The sequence below is a fragment of the Bos indicus genome, chromosome 11, assembly GCF_029378745.1.
Source record: "Bos indicus isolate NIAB-ARS_2022 breed Sahiwal x Tharparkar chromosome 11, NIAB-ARS_B.indTharparkar_mat_pri_1.0, whole genome shotgun sequence".
Classification (NCBI taxonomy): domain Eukaryota; kingdom Metazoa; phylum Chordata; class Mammalia; order Artiodactyla; family Bovidae; genus Bos; species Bos indicus.
The window spans coordinates 22,712,147-22,734,166 of record NC_091770.1 but is presented as its reverse complement, the minus strand read 5'-3'; the positions used below and the strand labels follow the sequence as shown (position 1 = coordinate 22,734,166).

Below are 22,020 nucleotides of genomic sequence, written 5' to 3'. Positions count from 1 at the left end.
CCTGCATTGCAGGCAGATTCTTCACCACTGAGTCAGTGGGGAAAGAGTCTATAGGGTCCCTGAGGAAGACCAGTGAAGATAGAGTGTTATAAATCGAGTGATAAGAGTAGGGAAAAGTCATGATTTCTGATGCAGAACTTTACACTGTCATAAAAAACTCAAAATGTTCTGAAACTAACCTCAAAATGCTTTAATTAACTTGTAAATAATGTTTTAATTTCTCATTACTTATTTATTTCCATGCTTTGAAATAGAACAAGAGCTCTTAGAGGAAAAACGAATCTGAGAATATGTTAAAGTTGTTAACTATATTTTGAATAGAAAATTGCTTAGACCAGAGAATTTCCCCCAAGCCCCTTAAAAATTCTGAAGCATCAGAGAATGCTATGTTTGGGAGGAAAACAGACATTTTAGGAGAACCTACAGTTTGTGGAATCATCTCAAGGAAGCCCTGAGGTTTATTTTGGTTTCCTCGTGGTCAGTCGTTCTAAGACAACAGTTCTCAAGGAGTGATCTTGGGACCCCTGATCATCTCAGAGACTAGTTCAGGAATCCATTAGGTCAGTGCTATTTTCATAATAATATGAAGATGGTGTTAATATTTGCCTTTTCATTCTCATTTTCTCACAAGTGGACATAGCCGTTTTCTAGAGGCTACAGGGTATGTGATATTGCAGCAGACTAAATGGAAAAGCAAAGATGAAAATCCAGCTGTCTTCTCTGAAGTCAAGCTTTAAAAATATTTGCATATATTGGAAACAAGATCATTCTTCTTGCTGAATATTTTTCTTTCAGAAAATGTATTTAGTTTGTATAAATGTTCGTGTTCATATGTAATGGGTATATTTTATTGAATGAGTAAATGTTTAATAAATTATTTTTATGAATGAATAACTAAATGTTTAATAAATTCTTACTTTTAATTTCTAATAAAATAAATATCTATAGATAAAACCCCATAAGCAAAGGCTCTTTTGGATCCTCACTGATTTTTATTTATTTTTTTTTTTAAGATTTATTTCATTAATACATGTATTTACTTTGGCTGTGGTGGGGCTTCATTACTGTGCATGGCCTTTCTCTAGTTGTGGTGAGTGGGGGCTACTATTCATTGCAGTGCACAGGCTTCTCATTGTTGCAGCTTCTCTTGTTTCGGAGCATGGTTACAGGCTCAGTAGTTGTGGTGCTGGGGTTTAGTTTCTCCGCAGCCTGTGGGATCTTCCCTGAGCAGAAATTGAGCCCATGTCCCCTGCATTGGCGGGTGATTCTTAACCACTGGACCACCAGGAAAGCCCCTCACTAATTTTTAAGAGTCTAATGTGGACCACAGAGTTAGTGTTGCTCTAAGATATTAAACTATCAACAAATAGATCCCTAAGTAAATATTTTATAAATTAAATTTAAGATGATGAGTATATAGGAAAATAAATAGCCCTGATCACTATAGTTAAATATGTTTCTCAGGTCTCTGAAAATCATTTATATAAGCTTCACTGGTGGCTCAATAGGTAAAGAATCAGTCTGCAATGCAGGAGGCCTGGGTTCAATCCTTGGGTTATAAAGACTCCCTAGAAAGGAAATGGCTACCCACTCCAGTATTTTGCCTGGAAAATCCCATGGACAGAGGAGTCTAGCTGGCTATATTCCACGCTGTCATAAGAATTGGGCACGACTTTTTGTTTAAACCACCACATGTATGTATGTATGTATGTATTTGACATGCATTATGTCTTTCTCTCTTTCCAAAAATGTGTTTAGTGTACATGTAGACAATTGTTTCAGCTTATTTGCACATTCAGATAACTAAAGCTTTACAAACATGAATCCAAATGGTAAGCCATGGAAAACTTTAAGGTATAGCATTGTGGCCATTAGCTCAGATTCTCAAACCTAACAACCTAAATTTCTTCAACATTTCTATGCTTATGTTTCTTTAAAATATGGATAATATTAGTTCCTAAACCAAAGGACTGGTAAGCAGATGAAATAAGTTCATACTCTCACCAACTCCAGGGGCGTGGTAGGGTGGAATGCTCCATATCTATTTTCTAAAAGGAACAATTTTATGAAGATCACAGAGATTAAAGATTACCTGGGGTGATGCATGTTAGAATGTCTTTGTTTTTATTCCACAATGTGTAAGTTAAATTTCTGCACGTGAAATGGACATGTTCTTAACATGTGCCCGTCAGAATGTCACCATGCACAGCACTTGGTTTTCGTATCACCTTAATTGCTTTGCTTCCATGCCCACATATACAATCCTCCTGGTTTAGATACAGGTCAAGTCTGGTTATAGTCCATCTCAGGCTACTCCTTTACCAAGAAAGAAGAGTGCACAGTATTATAGACTTGATGCTCTATTGTTTTCATTTGTTAGATGATGCATCACAGCTGGGTAAACATCTTCTAAATGTCTCAAGATGTATATTAAAATTTGGTGTTACGTTTCAGTTAAGAACAAGTCTTGCCCTATCTTACTAAAGTTATCCAATATTTGTAATTAAAAAAAAACCTGTTTCAACTCAATGCAATTGCAGATCACTTCAGATTTCCTGTTAACTTGATTGCCTTGGGGTATATGAATACGGTATTTCCAGACAGATGCCTGAGTTCAGTAACTACTTATTTTAATGAAGGGTGTACTTCCTCTATGTGACTGATGGAGAAAAATTATTTTTAGGCAGAAATAGCAATTCAGTGTGCTTAGCTCACAATTCATTACCATCTCAGTACATAGGATGATGGGGGAAGTAGTCTGTCCCTGTCTAACAGGGGCTGATATTGTGCTGGTGCCATAATAGTTTAGATGTTGATGGATAAGGTCATCTATTCCAGAGATGTGGTGGCAGCAAATTAAATAAGATATTCTCAGTGTGCTTAAGATTTGTCAGATAAGACCTTCCAGGCAGAGAAGAAGTGAATGAGAGTCTTATGGGAATGTAGTGGTCAAGAAGGCAAAAAATAGACTTGATCAGATATTCCTGGGTTCAAGTCCCAGGTTAGGATTTTATTAGCTGTGTAAACATAGGATTTTCTCTCTCATTTATAAAATAAGGTTATCAATACTTACATCAGAGGATGGTTCTAAAAATTATACAATATAGTATGTACAGAGGCTCCATGTACCACAGAACATTAGCACTGGAAAAGGTTTCTGTTTGAGCAACTGAACCTTCAATGTAAAGCTGCCTTCAGTCCGGTTCAGTAGAAAATCAGCAATTTCACAGGTGATAAGAAGCATTAAATCTAGACATAAAATTTTAAAAGTTGGCCTGTAGAAATCATAGTATATAAAAACCACTTATCTGTTTATAATCTGCACCATGAGATTTAAGTGTAAGAAGAAACAGTGGTACCTGCTAGGCTTAAACAGAAATATTTATTTACAAATTGAATATTGATTTATTGGTTTTTTTATTAAATAAGTGTCTACCATTGATTGAAAATGCTTTTTTATTCATAAAATAAATAAAATTAATATTTTACTTATTTTCATGGTTAATTGTGAAACAGATTCATGTATTAATGAAAGTAAGTAGAGAGAGTTACTCAAATGCTACCATCCAGACATTAATAAATATAAGTAACATTTGAAAGGATAGGTTTCAGAATTTTTCTATGCATTTATAAACATATCTGTATCCATTCACATAAAATTATTCATTTTACAAATAAAACATCCAGCTATTTGTAATACGCTTTTAACACAACATATGTGCATGTCAATAAAGATCAATATTCCATACTGATCTATATATGAATCTTTTTATGTCAACACAGAGCTGTAATTCCATCTTTAATGGCTGCCATGATGATTGTCATGTGTTACCCAGTCAATTATTAGACACTTAGATTGTTTGCAATAAGTTTTTGCTACTATAAACAACGCTGTGTCAAATTTCTGTGCATTTATATTTGTACAGACTTTTCAATTATTGTCTGGGGATAAGTTACTTGAAGTAGATTTACTTTGACTAAAGGGCTGCACAATAAAAATAAAAAGGTTGCCAGATTGCCCTCTAGAAAAGCTATTTAGATTTAAACATAAAGGGAAATTTTTAAAGTTTCCATGAAGTATGGAGCTTTAATTAAATTAATGTTATTTAACATTTTTACTTACATCCTGTTTTCTAAAGGAACTACATAGACTTGTATATTATTTCAAATAAAAGAAAATAGGGAAAGAATGTACACAGGGGGAATTTATTGCAAGTATTAAAACACTGCTCAAATTGAACTTCAGGGTAACCAAAGAGATGATGAGAGGGTAGGGGAGGAATAACAACTTTTCCTCTATACTCTAGGCTCTTGGCTGAGATGCCTGTGATAAGAGGCTGATTGAAAGGTGAAAAGCAAACAGAAGTTTAATAACATGTATATCCCCTGTATACATGGGAGGTACCCAAGAAAACCAAGCAACCTCCTGACATGGTTCAAGCCACCACCTTAAATGCCTTCTCCAGTGAAAGACAAAAGGAAAATGTGATATCCAGAAGTGGCTTTAAAATAATCAAACCTGGGTCTTCCCTGGTGGCTCCTGCTCAGCCAATGCAGGAGACATGGGTTCGATCCCTGATCTGGGAGGATCCTACATGCAGCAGAGTCACTAAGCCTGTGACCCACCACTACTGAGCCTGTGCTCTAGAGCCAGGGGTGTGCCTCAACTATTGAAACCTGCATGTCCTAGAGCCTGTGCACCAGAGAAGCCACTGCAATGAGAAACCCCAGCACAGCAATTAGAGAGTAGCCCCTGCTCACCACAACTGGAAGAAAACAGTGACGACCCAGTGCAGCCAGGAAGAGATAAATGAATAAAATCCTAAACATATAAAAAAAAAAAAAAGAAGAAGAAGAAGAATCAAACCTGTAAGGTGGAAGGGAAATCTGTATGCACAAAGCTATTTGTCACTAACCAGTGAGGCTGAAGACAGATACATGGGAACTGGTTCTACGTCTCCCTGCCCTTTTATGCATATCAGAGATTTACTACAATAAAACATGAAGAATGTGTTTAAATATAGTTATGGCATAAAAAATATTTATGTACACTGGGAATACACAAAATACAGTAGCTCTACTTCAAATAAGAAGAAATTAAAAATAGAAATTATAATAGTCCAAAAACCCTTTCTGTTTCAGAAGGAGCAAAGAACCGTGTGGAAAGACATAAAAAGTCTTCATAATCAAAATAATTGAGTGCTTGTTGATTTTAAAAATAACTGTTTAGATGACTAGGAAAGAGCCTATTTCTCCAAAACGCAATAATAGTAAATAGTAAAAGAGTACATAAATACCATTTATTTTTTAAAAACTAAGTACCACTGAAGTTAGTATTATCTCAAAGTTATCTTTCCAGGGAAAATGAATGACTATAGTTTGAACAAAATTTAGAGAATTCCCAGTCATGAAGGGAAAAATCAATAATTACATACCACCTCTCTCAGGCACTCTGTGGATCAAATAATGTGAAGTAAACTTTGAAACCAGGAGTAAATAGTGAGACTTTATATCATGGAATCTCAATGTTTTAATTGAAGGAGGAGGCAGAGGTCAGTTCTACACTCTCATTTTATAGATAAACAACATGGATCGAAGAGGCTGAAACAATTTGCTTAATGTTATTCCCATACTCACGGAGAAGGCAATGGCACCCCACTCCAGTACTCTTGCCTGGAAAATCCCATGGATGGGGAGCCTGGAAGGCTGCAGTCCATGGGGTCGCTGAGGGTCGGACACGACTGAGCAACTTCAGTTTCCCTTTTCACTTTCATGCATTGGAGAAGGAAATGGCAACCCACTCCAATGTTCTAGCCTGGAGAATCTCAGGGACGGGGGAGCCTGGTGGGCTGCCGTCTATGGGGTCTCACAGAGTCAGACACGACTGAAGTGACTTAGCAGCAGCAGCATACCCATACTCAAGAGTAATTAAATTTATTTTTGCACAATCATAAGGTCATATATGAAAAGTCTTAAATCCAATTTTGTTATAAAAATAATTTTGTGAAGATTATGAACGTGAGAGCCACAAAAACTCAATATCATTTAGTGTAATAGATAAAGATGGTGAACACACATGCTAGTGAATCAAAGTGTTGCAAAAATGGGGAAAATGGTAATTAATCAGGATTTAATTAAAGTGGACAGCATTCTGAAAGGAATAACAAGGACAGAAGTTATTTATGTGAGTGTCATATGCAAAGAGATATGTCTCTTTTTTTTAATTAAGGCAGAAATTGCCTCTGAAAAGAGCAAAAAGGTAGTAAATCATCATTCTGCAGGAGAAAATAGGAGACAAAGACAGCAGCCACCGATGTTTTTAATTAAGAGGAGAAAGATATTTTAGAAAAGTGAAGGAAACAGTTTAGCCATTTGTTTCCCGCCAGCCATACATAACAGCACTTAGCAACATCACCTCTTGTTTAGGAGGGCAGTGCTACCGTGCGATCTACAGGGTGATGCTCTATAGAGCAAACCCTGTTACATCACGTTGTTCCTTTAGAAGTGAGGTTGAGTCCATCAATCCCCATCACATTCTCAGCTTTGGACAGAAGGAGACATTTTCAAGGTGGGCAGCTTGGGGTTAACAGTAAGTAGAGTCTTTGGACAGATGAAAATTGAAGATGAACAATTGAGAAAGCTAAAAAATTGAAACTGACCCTTCTGATGGTCAGATAAGCACCCTAAGGGACAGAATAAACACCATGTTCTAACCAGCTCAGCCTCCAGCCAGCCTTGGGGATCCACTCCATTCCTTTCAGAAGATTTAATTAGCTTCCCCCCTGGTATGCACCAGGTGGTATTTCACTCTCAACTTAATTCACCTTTTAGGACTTGTACCCTGCTTCTTTCTTTCCCTGCATATTCTGTTTTTTGACAACCAACTCCAATAAAGTCTATGATTAATCTCAATACCTAGGCACTATTATATTTAATGCTATCTTGGGCCATCTAGAAATAATTTAATTATGTCAAGTAATCATAAATAGATTTCTTAAGGTACATAATATCTGTGAATTAACTTTCTTGCTTTGCCAGGCAAAAGAGGCCACAACAAGATACTGCCCTCAAAATCGTATGTCCCACCCTGCCTGGCAGGGGTAGTAAGGAGTCATAGCATTCAAGGAGCAGGGTGTGATCAACATGTGGACAGTCTTCTAATTGGTTAGTGGTGAGGTCACTGGAAGTCAGCATCATCACCTTCTGGTTCCAACTGGTCTGGGGTATACGTGCTTGTGAGCAGCATACAGTTAACTTCTTCCACCTGGTGAGAGTTTCAGTATCTGCAAAACAGCTCAAAGGACAATACTTTGGCCACCTGATGTGAAGAGCCAACTCCTTGGAAAAGGCCCTGATGCTGGAGAAGGGGAGACAGAGATTGAGATTGTTGAATAGCATCATTGAATCAATAGACATGAGTTTGAGCAAACTCCAGAAGATGGTGAAGGACAGAGAAGTGTGGTATGCTGCAGTCCATGGGGTCACAAAGAGTTGGACACGATTTGGCAACTGAATAGCAGCAACAGCTGACCACTCAACTGGATACAATAGCTGCAGAAAAGACCCTTGAATCATTTTCCAAGGAAAGCCTCCAGCAGGGCTCTGGGGAAGCTCTTCCTAAAGAGTGTATATCAGTCCAGAAAATTTTCAGTCCATTTTAGTTATTGAAAAAGCCTCTTGTAATTGACTCATTCCCTTTACTTTTAAATTTCAATCTGATTATCACAATTGATTTAAATTTCTCTCCCAACTCCTGCCCTTGTGTGCCATGGCAGCCTGCTTTTGTAAGTCCTAGAGAGTTACAAACTTGAAAAGGTTATCATTCCTTCAGACCCATCTTTCCCCTTTTATAAAAATATATTGCAGCAACTTTTTAAACATTCTGAAATAAAATTAATTGATACTTTCCTGGTGATCCAGTGGTTGGGACATAGTACTTCCAATGCAGGGGGCATGGGTTCGATCCTTGGTCAGGGAAGTTCTGCATGCTGTGAAGTGTGGCCAAAAATAATTTAAGTAATTGAAAAAAATAAGGAAGTATGAAGCACTTCCCAATTCATAACAAATGATAATATAACCTATTTCCTGGATATTTTTTTTTTCAAATTCTACCTACTAACTCTGACATCTGTCAATGTGTCTGCTTATCCACCCAATTGTGTCCGACTCTTTGCAACCCCATGGATTGTAGCCCATCAGGTTCCTCTGTCCCTGGGGTTCTCCAGGCAAGAATACTGGAATGGGTTGCCATGCCCTCCTCAATATCTGTCAATATTTTCTAATAAATCAATGTTTTTTTTTCCCCACTAAAGCCCCACTTCAGAGACCACCCCATCCCATTTCTCCCAAGTGGTCTTTCCTCCACTCCAGGAGTACACCATTCAGAAGTAAACTGATACTGGGAAACTTGATACCAGTCTCACTTTTTTACAATTTTTAAAGCAATTTTCTTGGGAGCCTTCTCTCTTGACCTCAAAAAGGAGAAACCAGTTGAATACTATCCTTCTACAACCCATCACAGAATGGCTAGCTTACTGCACATAATCAATAATTTGTTTATATAATACAATGCAGAAATGTTCACAGCAAATAAACAGGTGAAAAGATAGGAGTGTTTTAAAGTCATAAAATACATTGTCTCCACTCCAGAATTGAGCCAGTGCTTTTTTATTCACTTTGGCTATCAACAGGTCTTCTTATCCATAAGTTCATTAAAGTAATTTAGAAAGCATGTCTGGAAGATATGTGGGCATATGAAGAAGGGGACTCTATCGAATAATCTAAAAAGCAAACTAGTAGAGAATTTGAGTATTGATAATCATACAGGTGACCCCTGAGAAGGCACAACAGTGATAAATAAAATCATGTCTAAAACACATGACTTAAGAAGTTAAGTCTCTCCCTTAATACCAAACTTGGGAAGATATGTGTGAGCCAGGAGAATAGGAAAGTGAAGAGAGTTTAGTACTTACAAAGCTAATTGTTTCATAAGAAACTAAAAGAAGTCCTCAGAATGAACAGGGAAGTTATCTTGATCTTAAGAATGAGATCAAATACCAAACTCTATAGTACCGGACTGCCCTTCCTATGCTGTAGCCCCTGCTCACATCTCTCTCTCCCTCACTTTTTATGCTTCACCCCCACCTCAACCACTCCCACCAACCTACTAACAGTACTAGACTGCTCCTTCTCAACACAGGACCTCTGCACCTGAAGTTTCTTCTGCTCAAGACTACGCTGAATTCACCCTCCTCTGCCCTTAGCCAGTTCCTAGCCATTTTTAGACCTTAACTGACTCTCCTAAGAAAAGGTCAGCTCTCTTTGTTAGAAAGTTGTGTAATTTTGCTACTTCCTTTTTTTCCCAAGATAAAAGCCCCATTTGTTCACATGTTCACTGATGACCCCTTTATGTCTAATTACGCTCTGCTTAATAGTAACTTTAAAATACTCAAATAAGTGAGTGAATGAATAATTATAACTGTATGAAAATGAATGTTGCTCCATCGTGTCTGACTCTTTGAGACCCCATGGACTGTACAGTCTATGGAATTCTCCAGGCCTGAATACTGGAGTGGGTAGCCTTCCCCTTCTCCAGGGGATCTTCCCAACCCAGGGATCAAACACAGGTCTCCTGCATTGCAGGTGGATTCTTTACCAGCTGAGCCACAAGGGAAGCCCAAGAATACTAGAGTGGGTAGCTTATCCCTTTTCCAGTGGGTATTCCTGACCCAGGATTTGAACTGGGGTCTCTTGCATTGCAGGCGGATTCTTTACCAACTGAGCTATCGGGGGAGCCCTATCAGGTAAATCCTGGAGTAGGAAATGGCAACCCATTCCAGTATTCTTGCCTGGGAAATCCCATGGGTAGAGGAGCCTGGTAGTCTATAGTCCATGGGGTCACAAAGAGTCAGATGTGACTGAGCCACTGAACAAAGCAGGTAGATACCAAAATTCAAGCCCATGTCTGTAAAATCAAGCTGATATCTGCTCTGATCATAAGACACTGTCTCTCACAGAAAAAGAAGATTCCAAACTTGTCAGAAAATTCATTATGGATTTTTCTGACATTAGTATTTATATATAAATAACTTTTTTAATTTATTCAAATAAATTTACTTAAGTAAATTTATTAAAATAATTTAAATGTATTTAATTATAATTCATACTTAATTAAATGTTTTAAAATTTTACACAAATAACATTTCACCTTAATACAAGGAATGAAGATAAAAAAGCCTATGCTTTCCATTTAAAAGATAAGTCTTAAATATCAAGTGGTATTAGTGATAAATTGACACTAGATTTCCCATAATGACAAATGTACAATTTTCTAGTTTGTGTTAGAGTGGCCTGCAATGCAGGAGACCTGGGATCAATCCCCGGATTGGGAAGATCCCTTGGAGGAGTGCATGACCACCCAGTCCAGTGTTCTTGCCTGGAGAATCCACATGGACAGAGGAGCCTTGCAGGCTACAGTCCGTGGGGTCACATAGCAAAGAGTCAGACACAAATAAGCAACTAAGCACAGCACAAGGCTGTGTCACAGAGATGTAAGAAACACACACAGAAAACCAAAACAGCTTTATCTTTCTTTTTTTTAATCCAACAAATATGACTGCTTTTAGCAAACAATATTCTTCTGAATATATACAAAATCAAAAGACAAAAAGGTTTGATTAAATGTAATGATTCCATTTGGATTCTCTTCACTGATTCTGTATATTTCTAAAGTAATATTAAAAGAACCTATAGTTAAGGGAAGCAATAGGCTCTTTATAAAGTCCATACTTCATCAAAATTGGCTCCATTTGGCTTTCACACACAGCAAATTTAAATGTCTGGAGATTTACTCATGGAGAGGCGGTAGAAGCGAGTAGGAGACAGAATCTTTTCACCTGTTCCCTGGTTACAATTAAGCTCTAGCTGTCATACAAACACAACCAGTTATTCTCTGCTTTCTACAACCTGTTTAAAAGACAGCTGCGCATCCAGGGGACTAGGCAGTGGGAAGAGTCAATTTAAGGCACAAAGAATAAGAGGGTGCATCGTCTGCAGAGGATGTAAACACGATACTAAAACCAACTAGGGGTCCTCTGCTCTTTATCACCCCTGAGCAGCTTCTCAGGGGTGAAGTGCTTCCCTTGCCTGCTGGAGAAGGTGACCCTTCCTCCTGCCATGTTAGCAGACCACTTTAAGGAGAGTTTCTAGAATACTAACAGCATTATAGAAGTCAGATGTGTTCCAATTGAAACCATCCATGATGATTCCTCCGAAAATGAAAATTCCATTTTTATTTATTTTTTTTAATACTTGGCTGAGTGGGGGAATGGGACTCTGCCAAAAATTGAGCCAAGGCGAAAAGTAACTATTTTTTGCCTCTCTTCTCCAGTCACTGTCTCACTTGGCTTTCTGTGGGCTGTGACTATCTCTTCATGGGTCTCTTTATCCTTGACCACACCCAGTCTTACAGGTCATCCACTTAAGATGCACATTTTTTTTTTTTTTAATGCACCTTCTTAAAGCACTTGTCTGGTTTCAGGACTCACATGCTCAAAAATCTCCAGGGTCTAGTTCTAGCTCTGAGACTAAGTTCCAAAAGGTCATGGGAAGTATGTAATTCAGTTTTTAGTGACCACAGGACTTAGTTCATGCTGCTGAATGGAATAGTTGCTTACTAGCTGCTGCCTGAATAATTTAAAAATTCAGTTATCTTCTGCTAAGTTTTCTTTAAATGTCTGCCCTATAATAAGGCATGTCCCACGAATTTGCATCATTTATTTAACACATACTTACTGATCCTTTCATATGAGTTAGGTAGGCATTTGCAGTGTTGAATAATTTTTCCATCTAAAATCTGTCTTTTCTTGAGCATTATGTATATTCAGAGATACCTTTTTTTTTTTGACAGAAGAAATCAGAAAACCAAAAAATATCTTTTAAGAGCAATAAAATATGAAATTCAGGTATTCTTTTTAGGCTTCAAATCTATTGTTGTCGTCTCAAAGGAGAGCAATGAATAGGCCATAAACTGCTTTAGCCTGTGAGCTTTTAAGTAGACTTGAACCGAAGTATAGAAGACCTGGCAAATAAAAGACTATTTGTGCTAAATAAAAGTAGAAAAGAATGACAGGTTGGCTATTATTTCCATATTTGCAAATGGTGATTTTTCCAATAACAAGATATTTGGCCACAGTTCATATTCGTGGATATGAGTGACTGTGTGCTTGTGTAAGAGTGTGTGTGTATGTGTGCATATGGAATCTGTATTGTGTAATGTCAGATAAGAATGTGGGAAGAAGGACAAAGCAGGCATGATAGACTCATGGTAAGCAGCACCAGAACCATCAATTTACTTGTAAGGGATTCCCCTCCCTCCTCTCCAGAGGTGTTAATTTTGCGGCAAGCGGTTTACCCATGAGAACTCACTTGTGTAATGTTTGCCATCCAGATGTATTCATTACATGCTATTCTTTAAATGAAACCAAAGGGGAACTTAGAATTCCTGCTGCAATTCTGCCTTGAAAGGAATATAACCATTTTATGTGCAGCTTCTGGCAGCAGTCTTGTCTTTATGGAACAACTCTTGGGTCTATATCACATACACAAGCTCATGACTGCAGAGGTGCAAGCCGTGTGGCTAGGCCTCTGCACCTAGCCCTGATGAAATCCAGGAGCTCTGAGGTGGGAATTCCTAAAGGAACCGCAACTCAAGGCAGGAGCAAATGATCACACAAAGCACAGTGCTCTATCATTTCATTGGTCTGGGACTCTCAAAAAAGGACTCAAGCTGTCAGTGAGCAGTCTTAACTGATCTCTGAAAAACTGACCACCTAAACTCGTACTTTCTCCCCAAAGTCTCTTATCTTGTTTTCCCTGCTTCATTTCTCTCATGGGAGTATCTCCATCTGACACTGTGTGTTAATTTATTTTGCTTTCTGCCTCTTTCTCTAGTGGAATGTAAATCCTAGGAGGGTGGGAACTTTTACTAATGTTTTCACTATTGTGTCTTGAGCATCTGGGACAGTGCCTGGCCCAGAGTAGGTCCTCATAAATATTTTTTGAATGAATTATAAAGAGATAAATGAAAAAATGAATTAATATGACTTTCAACTGTGTTTCGTTTCTGCTCTCCCCAGTTATTTTGGCTTTTTATTTGAGTTGCTTAATGACTGGTTTTGAACCTCTCAGGAAATTATTTGGTTCCTTGATTTTCAAAAATTAATAAGTGAAACTATATGCATATAAGCATATAAGACATATAAACATATAAGCATATAAGACATACCTAAAGAACCCCTCTTAACAGGAAATAAGAGATTCTCTGACATGCTTACAAACTGGGTCAAACAAGAGCTTAAAAGTAATTGCTGAGATAACTGACAAGGGGTCAGCTTACAGGCTCAAGCCTGAGGCTTGGTCAGATTGCATCTCTGTGTGGTCTGGCCTCCTGCTCTGTCTGTCATCACAGAGCAGGTGGCCAGGCAGGACTGTGAGTGTGGATATGATGACTACTGTCAGTTGCTAACTAGGGCCTGCACTGTAGCTAGGAGATGATTGCTATTAAGTTGCAGTTTGCACTGGACAGGGGCCAAAGTGTTTATTTTCCCCTATGACCCAAACCCCTATTTTGTCTACATAGGTCACCCCCGCCCCCCCGAAAGGTCAGGGGACAGTTATGTGCTTCATTGATTTATCTACTATGAACCCAGAGCTACTCTAGATGCTGGGGTCTGACAGGTAGAGGCCCTGCAGTCTTAGACTTTGCTTTATTGATCATCTCTTCCAACCTGCTCATCTATCTTTGTAAGGTCATTTACAGTACCCACTTGAGTCTCTTAGAGACTCAAAAAAGGCCCTTAAACATTTTTAATTTATCTTAAATTTCCAAGAAGAGTCGGAATTTTTGTGTCCTGTTAAATACCAATGTTAAATGTAGCAGCAGGATAGAAACAGAATTATGGCAGATGTAAAGAGAATTTTTTCACTTGTTTTTATCACTAATTAGCTATTTGACCCTAAGCTAGTGGTTAGCTCAAGCTGAACCTAGAATCAACCAAGAAACTTAAAAAAAAATGCCAGTGTCCATACTCCAGACCAGTAGGAACAAAATCTCTAAAAAGTGGATCGGGGTTTCAGTATTATTTTGAAACAAGTGATACTTATGTGCAGCCAGGATTGGGCAAATCTCTTTGTACTTTCTCAGCTTGTAAAAATGAGGGTAATCATAGTTCCCTCATTAGCGCTTAAGAATTTCTTATCTAAAATTTAGGTTGTAGATGTCAAATAAATTTACTATCTATACAACTAACTGGTCTACACTCTCATTTTGGTCTACACTCTCAGAAATTCTTAAACAAATCCAAAGATGGCAAAGACTTCTGTGAGACAGAATAATATTTTAAAATGAAGGGGAAACAATATAGTTTCTGAACTTTCCTTCTTTGTAATTGCTAAGGACCCTTTAGGTCATGCTGTGTAAGATTCTGAGTTTTTAAAGAGATAAGAGCATATAATGTCATTATTTCCAGACACTCCAGTGGTAGCAGAATCAGCAGCATTAAGGCCATGGCTTAAGTCACCCACAAATTCAGTCCATTTCTCCCTTAGGTATCTTTGTTATAAACATTTTCAAGGGCTACTGTCTGGGCACTGTGGTCTCTACTCAAATATTGTCAGTTCTCAGAAGAGTCTAATCAGTGGTCAGCAATTGAAGATGCAGTGAGGGAGCTATAGATCATAGGCAATGCCAAAGAAAGGAGATTTATTGAAAGATCTAAAGTACAATCTTTCAGGGACATTGCTTCAGAACTGGATTCTGAGGAATAAACTGCTGGGTACAGAGGACTCTGGGGATTTCATCTTGAGTCCCTATTGATGGAGTCCTTGAATCAATGTTGATGAAAGTTTGTGCAAACTTAGTGAAAAAGTTTATGTTCTCTAGATAAGGTCCTCTGTTAAGAAAATTAATGTGACAAAAAAGCAAAATCTTCCTCATACTGGAATTTGCTGAAAATGGCTCTGTTGGAAATTAAACCCTGAGATTACATTAGAGAGGGGATCATAGGAAAAGAGGAACATATAGGAAAAGAAATATTGTAATCCAGGGAGGATGCAGTAACCACACTCTGTATTTATAAAATTGGAAAGCACACAGCAGCTTCTTTCATTATAGAGAGGGAAACTACTCTCAACTATAGGGACATTCGCTTTCCTGGATTATTCATTGTGTAGAATTCCATACAATGAAAACCACAGCATGAAAATGAAAATGAAAGTGTTAGTCACTCAGTTGTGTCCAGCTTTTTGTGACCCCATGGACTGTAGCCTGCCAGCCTCCTCTGTCCACGGAATTCTCCAGGCACAAATGCTGGAATGGGTAGCCATTCCCTTCTCCAGGGAATTTTCCCAACCCAGGGATGGAAGCCAGGTCTTCTGCATTGCAGGCAGATTCTTGACCATCTGAGCCATCAAGGAAGCCCAAATAACAAAAACCACAGCATAATCATTATCAGTAATGGGATGGCCTAATTATGTTGAACCTAATTATATAGAAACTTTTATTTTTGGCTTCATGGATATAATTTTTAAGGAAATTTACCAATAATAATAATACCACTAATTGAGTAATTTCTGTGATAAGGCAAGTACATATATGTCAAGCACATTATATACATTTATCCTTTCCATAACTCCCTGAAGGAGATTTATGATCTAGGTTTTCCAGAGAAAGACACCATGGTTAAAAAAACTTCCCAAGGTCACACAGGCAGAGGTGAGATTCAAACCCAGAGAGTCTGACTCCAAAGCCTATTTCTTAACCAGTCTCTGTTCTTCTCTGACCCACTAGTTGATCTAGATAATGATTCTGCCATTGAGTTACTGACTGGTAAACTCACCATTGGTAAAGTTTGGGAAGTACAAACTAGATAATGTCCTCATCATACTGAGGCAGAAATAAAAAATGAAACTGTCAGGATTTTGCACAAGGTCAACTGTTGACTGTAAGTTACTCAAATGCGGAAGTGCAAGTCTCTGCTATGCAGAGACTGACAAATTCAGAGGAAGTGGTTGACTTTACAGTGACAGAGCACTGAGGAAGAAAGGGTTATAACTGAGTCTACTGGGAAGGCTGCTCCCACCCACCAGCATGGGCCACTGACTAGAACAGGTTGAACTGTTCAAAACAAAATAGAGAAGTAAAAGTTTAATTGCAGGAACGAGATCCCAGGGAGGGGGAACATAGCACTTAGAAGTCAACAAGAATCCCCACAGTCACCCTTGAAGCAAAAACCGTGGGTCCCATTGGCAGCAAAGAAAACCTGGTCCAGTGTTTCACCTGAGTTTCCTGTGCAGGAGAATGGCTAAAGCTAGGGATGCTAAAATGCTTTTTTCTTATGAGGAAATCAGTATCAAACTAAACCAATGAAGGAGCAGATAGGTGAATGGTGATCATGGGCAGAGTAGGAAAAGACATGGGGGATGCCTAGAGCTATATTCAGTTCAGTTCAGTTCAGTTGCTCAGTCGTGTCCGACTCTTTGCGACCCCATGAATTGCAGCACGCCAGGCCTCCCTGTCCATCACCAACTCCTGGAGATCACTCAAACTCACGTCTATCGAGTCAGTGATGCCATCCAGCCATCTCATCTTCTGTCGTCCCCTTCTCCTCCTGCCCCCAATCCCTCGCAGAATCAGAGTCTTTTCCAATGAGTCAGCTCTTCGCATGAGGTGGCCGAAGTACTGGAGTTTCAGCTTTAGCATCACTCCTTCCAAAGAACACCCAGGACTGATCTCCTTTAGGATGGACTGTTTGGATCTCCTCGCAGTCCAAGGGACTCTCAAGAGTCTTATCCAACACCACAGTTCAAAAGCATCAATTCTTTGGCACTCAGCTTTCTTTACAGTCCAACTTTCACATCCATACATGACTGCTGGAAAAACCATAGCCTGGACTAGACAGACCTTTGTTGGCAAAGTAATGTCTTTGCTTTTGAATATACTATCTAGGTTGGTCATAACTTTCCTTCCAAGGAGTAAGTGTCTTTTAATTTCATGGCTGCAATCACCATCTTCAGTGATTTTGGAGCCCAAAAAAATAAAGTATGACACTGTTTCCACTGTTTCCCCATCTATTTCCCATGAAGTGATGGGACCAGATGCCATGATCTTCGTTTTCTGAATGTTGAGCTTTAAGCCAACTTTTTCACTCTCCTCTTTCATTTTCATCAAGAGGCTTTTGAGTTCCTCTTCACTTTCTGCCATAAGGGTGGTATCATCTGCATATCTGAGGTTATTGATATTTCTCCGGGTAATCTTGATTCCAGCTTGTGCTTCATCCAGCCCAGCGTTTCTTATGATGTACTCTGAATAGAAGTTAAATAAGCAGGGTGACAATATACAGCCTTGACGTACTTTTTTTCCTATTTGGAACCAGTCTGTTGTTCCATGTCCAGTTCTAACTGTTGCTTCCTGACCTGCATACAGGTTTCTCTAGAGGCAGGTCAGGTGGTCTGGTATTCCCATCTCTTTCAGAATTTTCCAGTTTATTGTGATCCACACAGTCAAAGGCTTTGGCATAGTCAATAAAGCTGAAATAGATGTTTTTCTGGAACTCTCTTGCTTTTTCCATGATCCAGCAGATGTTGGCAATTTGATCTCTAGTTCCTCTGCCTTTTCTAAAACCAGCTTGAACATCTGGAAGTTCACGGTTCACGTATTGCTGAAGCCTGGCTGGAGAATTTTGAGCATTACTTTACTAGCGTGTGAGATGAGTGCAATTGTGCGGTAGTTTGAGCATTCTTTGGCATTGCCTTTCTCTGGGATTGGAATGAAAACTGACTTTTTTCCATCCTGCGCTATATTAATACACTGAAAAAGCTCCAAGTGCTGAAAAAAACAAAACTGAAAACAAGGATGGTAACTTGACCTAAGTCATTCAAAGTGAAACGAATTACAATGAAGTATTTGTTTTCCTCATGATGAAAAATTGTCGATTGCTTTACTACAATATTAAAATTTGGGATACCCCTGATCACATGTCTAATTTTCCTATAGGCTGGACAAAAGAGTAGAGTATTGCCTAACTCACAACTGTTTCATTTGGTTTCAAATGAGCTTGCAGAAAGATCCCCTGACGGTTTGTAGGCAAATAGTTCTTGAAAATCTGAACCACCTTTAGAATATACCAAATCTTAATAATATCCCTATGGAGTCTGCAAGATGGTTATGCCAACTGGGATAGATAACAGTGGAGGCCCACAACTATTTCTTAAGTCCAGAGGAAAGACTGGCAATCAATACACAAGAATACAATTAGGAAATAGCATTGCCATTGGAATGTAAATCACTGTCTTCCTACATACAACATTTTTTCTTTCCAAAGTCACAGCCTGAGCAGCTTATTTTTTTACCTAGAGCTTTGTGTCAGTGATGTAGCCTTTGATAATTCTTGTAATAAAAATCCAGTCATGTATGACATTTAGGAGGGAACGAAAGGTTTGATTTGCCTTGGGCCCCAGGAACCCTTATAAAAATGCCTTTAGTGAGAAATGAAAGGAAAAAAAATTAAGGGGTCATAAATTGAGCCAAATCAAAAATGTTGCCAAGTCACTAGGCTACCTTTTAATGGTTCTAGGAAATAGAGAAGACCAATGAATGTAGTTCCCCCCTCAAATATTAAAATTAACCAAAATAGTCTAAATTGGGGAAAAAAAACAGGAATAAAGAGAACATGATGTTGTCTTAATGCCTTCTCAACAGCTGACAAGATAGATTTGGGGCACTACTGGAATATAGACATTTAAGAACAGGGCTTTTATCACCCCATGTGTCACAAGCATGCTTACACTGTGAAGAAAATCTGAATTTTCACTAAGTGATCCATAATACCAATAACAGGCCGCACCCTTTCTACAAAATCCATTCCAATGAGATGTACTCCACTCACATTTTCATTTAGCTCTTGCATTCAGTCAGCTTTGTCCTATTTCCTACGGGTGGAGTCTAGTTATATGCCTTTCCCAATGTCATTTGCAAAGCAGCCACTTTTCTCTTCAAGCCCCTTTCCTTGAGTGTGAGCCAAATGTCTGCCTCTCACACTCTTGAAGGCAGGACCCTAAGTAATTTTTGTCTGAGGACATATGCTAACAGGGAGGTGGCAACCTTCTGTGTCTCCCCACATGTCATTCTATTCATACCCATTAGTCAGTGCAGTCTAATAAAACGTTTGTGTGAAGAGTGGCTTCCGAGAAAGTTTAACTCATCGCAGAGGGGAGGAACATGTTCTTGGGGAAGAATGATTCCTGGGAATATACAAGTCAAGAAGCTCGGAGTTTCCTCTAACAAGCTGAATGTCCACAACCACCAGGAAGAGGCCGCATGCCTCTGTTAATAAGAGTGGTCCTCATTCAGGCAGCATCACCATCACTTGTGAGTTTGTTAGAAGTGCAGCTACCAGGCCTGTTTCAGATTTACAGCATAAGAAACTGCAGTCTCCAGCTGATTCATATGCAGGTTCACGCTTGAGGAGCATTGGCCTAGAACATGATTCTCAACCTTGGTTACACATGGGGCACCAACCAGGGAAACTTAAAACTTAAAAATAATTATTGATGCCTGAGCAACCCCTCACCCACCACCCCCGTGGAAGAGATTCCAAGATATTCTCTCTGGGGTGTGGCCTAAGCATTGGGATTTTTAAAAGCTCCCCAGGAGATTCTGAGGTGCTGTCAGAATTGTGAACCACTAGCAAAAAGGCAAAGGAGAGCTACTTTTCCTACCCCTCACACTCTGCCTCACAGTCAAACAGCGGGTTTCCTGGAGTCAGAGTTTCTCTTTTCCTGTGACCTGGCAGCCCAGAGCCCGGCAGTAAGTACAGGGTTGGGGGTTGGGGGGAGTCTACTAAGGAACGCAACTCTGAGTCTGATCCTCCCGTCTCCCTCCCACCCTCACCCCCTGACACAGCTGCCACTGATCTTCCACACTTAAGCAAACCACACCAGTGAGTGGCGAACATCAACTCGTGCTTGAAAAATACCAACTTGGAGCCCGGTTTGAGAAGCTACATCAGAGTCTCGAGATGCGACGCTACAATCTGCAGTTTTCACTAGCTTCCCAGGTGTGTCTGATATTCAGCCAGGTTTGTGAACTCCACCGCGGGTCTAGCCTTTCATCCTGCCAAATCATTAAGGGTTCTTAAGGATGAATGAGCTGTCAAGAGGGCGAGGGCCTGGCGCAATACTCCTTTATTAATTATGGCGAAGTGATGTATTGGCAATGATAATGCTTCTCTTGGAAAGGGCAATGAATGGTTCGTCGATTGCTGCATTAGATGTTTCCCAGCTTAACCTTATTGCTCAGCTTTTACTCCTCTCTGTAGTTTTAAAAGCTTCAGGGCTTTCTCATTAAACAGCCTCTTGGTCTTTATTCTCAGGTGAGCTGCAATCTTAGAGGGAAAACACCAACAAAGGAGAATCTTTCGGAGTTCTTGGCTGGGGAATTACCACCCCTTACCCGCCCTTTCCTTATCTGCTTGTGTCAGCAGCTCCTAGCTAGCGTATTTCTGGACAGTTCCGATAAGTAGGAAAAACACGGAGTGAGGATTTCAGAGAAAAATCATTGATACATCCCCGGATCCCTTTGCTAAAAGAAAGCTTTCTTTAGCAGAGGGATAGAAAGTGGAGGAAGAAAGATATATCTGGATGAACAATTTCAGAGGTGAGAAACGGGTAGGCAAGCCGGGGTTGGGGTTCTGTCTGTGGGTGAGGAAGGCGGCAAAAAAAAGTTGCAGCGCGGGTCTGCGCGTGTAACCCACGGGTTGGGCGCCGGGGAAAGCGCTAGCGCGCGCGGCCCGAACGCACTGCAGGGCCGAGAGCTGAGAGCTGGGAGGACGTCGACAGACCTCCGCGGCAGAGGCTGGGAAGCTGGAATTGTTCCCCTCCGGCCCGGAGCTCCAGAAACGGACCAGCTCTGCTCGTCCGGGTGGCCGAGGGCGCCGGCGTGGGGCGCGCGGGGGGCCTGGGCGCCGGCGGCGGCTGGGGGGAGCGCGCGTGAGAGCGAGTGCGAGGCTGCGGGCGGCGGGCGGGCGAGTGTGCGCGGGAGGGAGGGAGGGAGAGAGGGAGGAGAGCGCGCGCGCCGCCCGGGCCCCGGCCCTCCCAGCCTCCCGGCCTCCGCGCTGCCTCCCGCCCGCGCGCACCGGCTGCCCGCCGCCGCCGCTCCTGCTCGCGCCGGCGCTGCATCGGAGCCCACCCGCCGTCCGCTTTGTGCTTCCCCCCGAAGATGGGAGCGACCTCTCCCAGCTCGGGAGCTATTTAAAAAGGAGGGAGTGCGCCGTCTTTCCTACTAGCGTGGAGGAACCGGAGAAGGATCCAGTCACACTTCCCCAAATCAGGTAGGATCTTCTGATGGGCAGCTGAAGGGATTTGGTCAGATACCGCCAACTATTTTCCATTTGTTCAGAAGGCTCCACTTCCCTCCGCTTTGGGAAAGGACCGGCTCCTAAATTGTGTGTGTGTGTGTGTATCCCTACCCATATCTGGGGTGTACGCGCTGCTCGGAGAGTGAAATTGCTCGGGCTGGTGCGCCTGGTCGTTGAGTGTACCCGCCTGCCGGAGGAAGAAAGGGCTGCTAAGGAGGGGTGCTGCACCCTGCACCGCCTTGGGCTTGAGGATTCAGGGCGCTGAGAGCGAAGTCCACCCGGAATGCCGCGCTGCTGGGGATCCAGGCGTCCCCACCCACTGGGCTCAGCTCCATGGTCATCCGTCCCCCTGGTAATCCCTGGGGTCTTCCCCAAGCCCACACTCGCGAGTTTCCTCTTTTCCGGCCAGCCCTGGGTGCTCCTTCAGTAAGGACTGCGGAAAGGAGGGAGGTGTGGCCGGGGCGGGGGGGACAGGCGAGGGAAGGATGCAGCGGGGGGTGGGGGGGAGTGGGCTGCAGGGTCCCAGCCTTTGGGCACTCTGCTAGAGGGTGCGTTGGGGATGCTGCGCGCACAGGCAGCTTGCCCCCGAGATTCGTGGGGAACTTTG

General features: G+C 40.9%; 1 protein-coding gene across 7 annotated transcripts in view; it reads left to right on the top strand.

Moving 5' to 3' along the window:
* The window catches only part of SLC8A1 (solute carrier family 8 member A1), a 449,736-nt gene that overhangs the window by 48,096 nt on the left and 379,620 nt on the right, over positions 1-22,020 (top strand). For 2 of the 7 annotated variants that reach the window (XM_070798549.1, XM_070798547.1), the window contains exon 1: positions 20,405-20,713. The exons of 2 other annotated variants lie outside the window; for them this stretch is intronic. Coding sequence is in view for 1 of the 5 variants with exons in the window: in XM_070798544.1 (XP_070654645.1) it covers positions 20,076-20,114 (39 nt within the window). In the remaining 4 variants the exon portion in view is untranslated. Of the gene's footprint in view, positions 1-19,960; positions 20,115-20,404; positions 20,714-21,162; positions 21,387-22,020 lie in introns of those variants that run through there. 3 more of the 7 variants (XM_070798548.1, XM_070798545.1, XM_070798544.1) reach the window with 2 other exon arrangements.